Source organism: Eimeria mitis, genomic scaffold (assembly GCF_000499745.2).
Source record: "Eimeria mitis Houghton genomic scaffold, Emh_scaff3237, whole genome shotgun sequence".
In the NCBI taxonomy this organism is placed as follows: Eukaryota; Apicomplexa; class Conoidasida; order Eucoccidiorida; family Eimeriidae; genus Eimeria; species Eimeria mitis.
This window is the reverse complement of record NW_013571575.1, coordinates 5,859-6,135: the sequence shown is the minus strand read 5'-3', so window position 1 is coordinate 6,135 and position 277 is coordinate 5,859. Positions and strand designations below refer to the sequence as shown.

Below are 277 nucleotides of genomic sequence, written 5' to 3'. Positions count from 1 at the left end.
CACTCACAGGCGGAGGAGACGAAGCCAGCAGCAGCAGCAGCAGCAGCAGCAACAGCAGCAGCAGCAGCAGCAGCAGCAGAAACAGCAGCAACAGCTGCAACAACACCATCACCACCACCACCACCACCACCACCAAAAACGACACCAACAGAACAACCAGCAGCAGCAACAGCAGCAGCAGCAGCAGCAACAAAGATGTCACCAGCAACAGCTCCAGCATCTTCTGCTTCTTGCAATACACCATCACCATCATCATCATCATCATCATCATCAGCAG

General features: G+C 54.2%; 1 protein-coding gene across 1 annotated transcript in view; it reads left to right on the top strand.

The window, feature by feature from the left end:
• Positions 1-277, top strand: part of EMH_0063720 (uncharacterized protein) — a gene marked incomplete at both ends in the record, with an annotated part of 1,125 nt that overhangs the window by 450 nt on the left and 398 nt on the right. The window contains one exon of the mRNA XM_013498173.1: positions 10-277. Coding sequence (XP_013353627.1) covers positions 10-277 — 268 coding nt within the window. The remainder of the gene's footprint in view (positions 1-9) is intronic.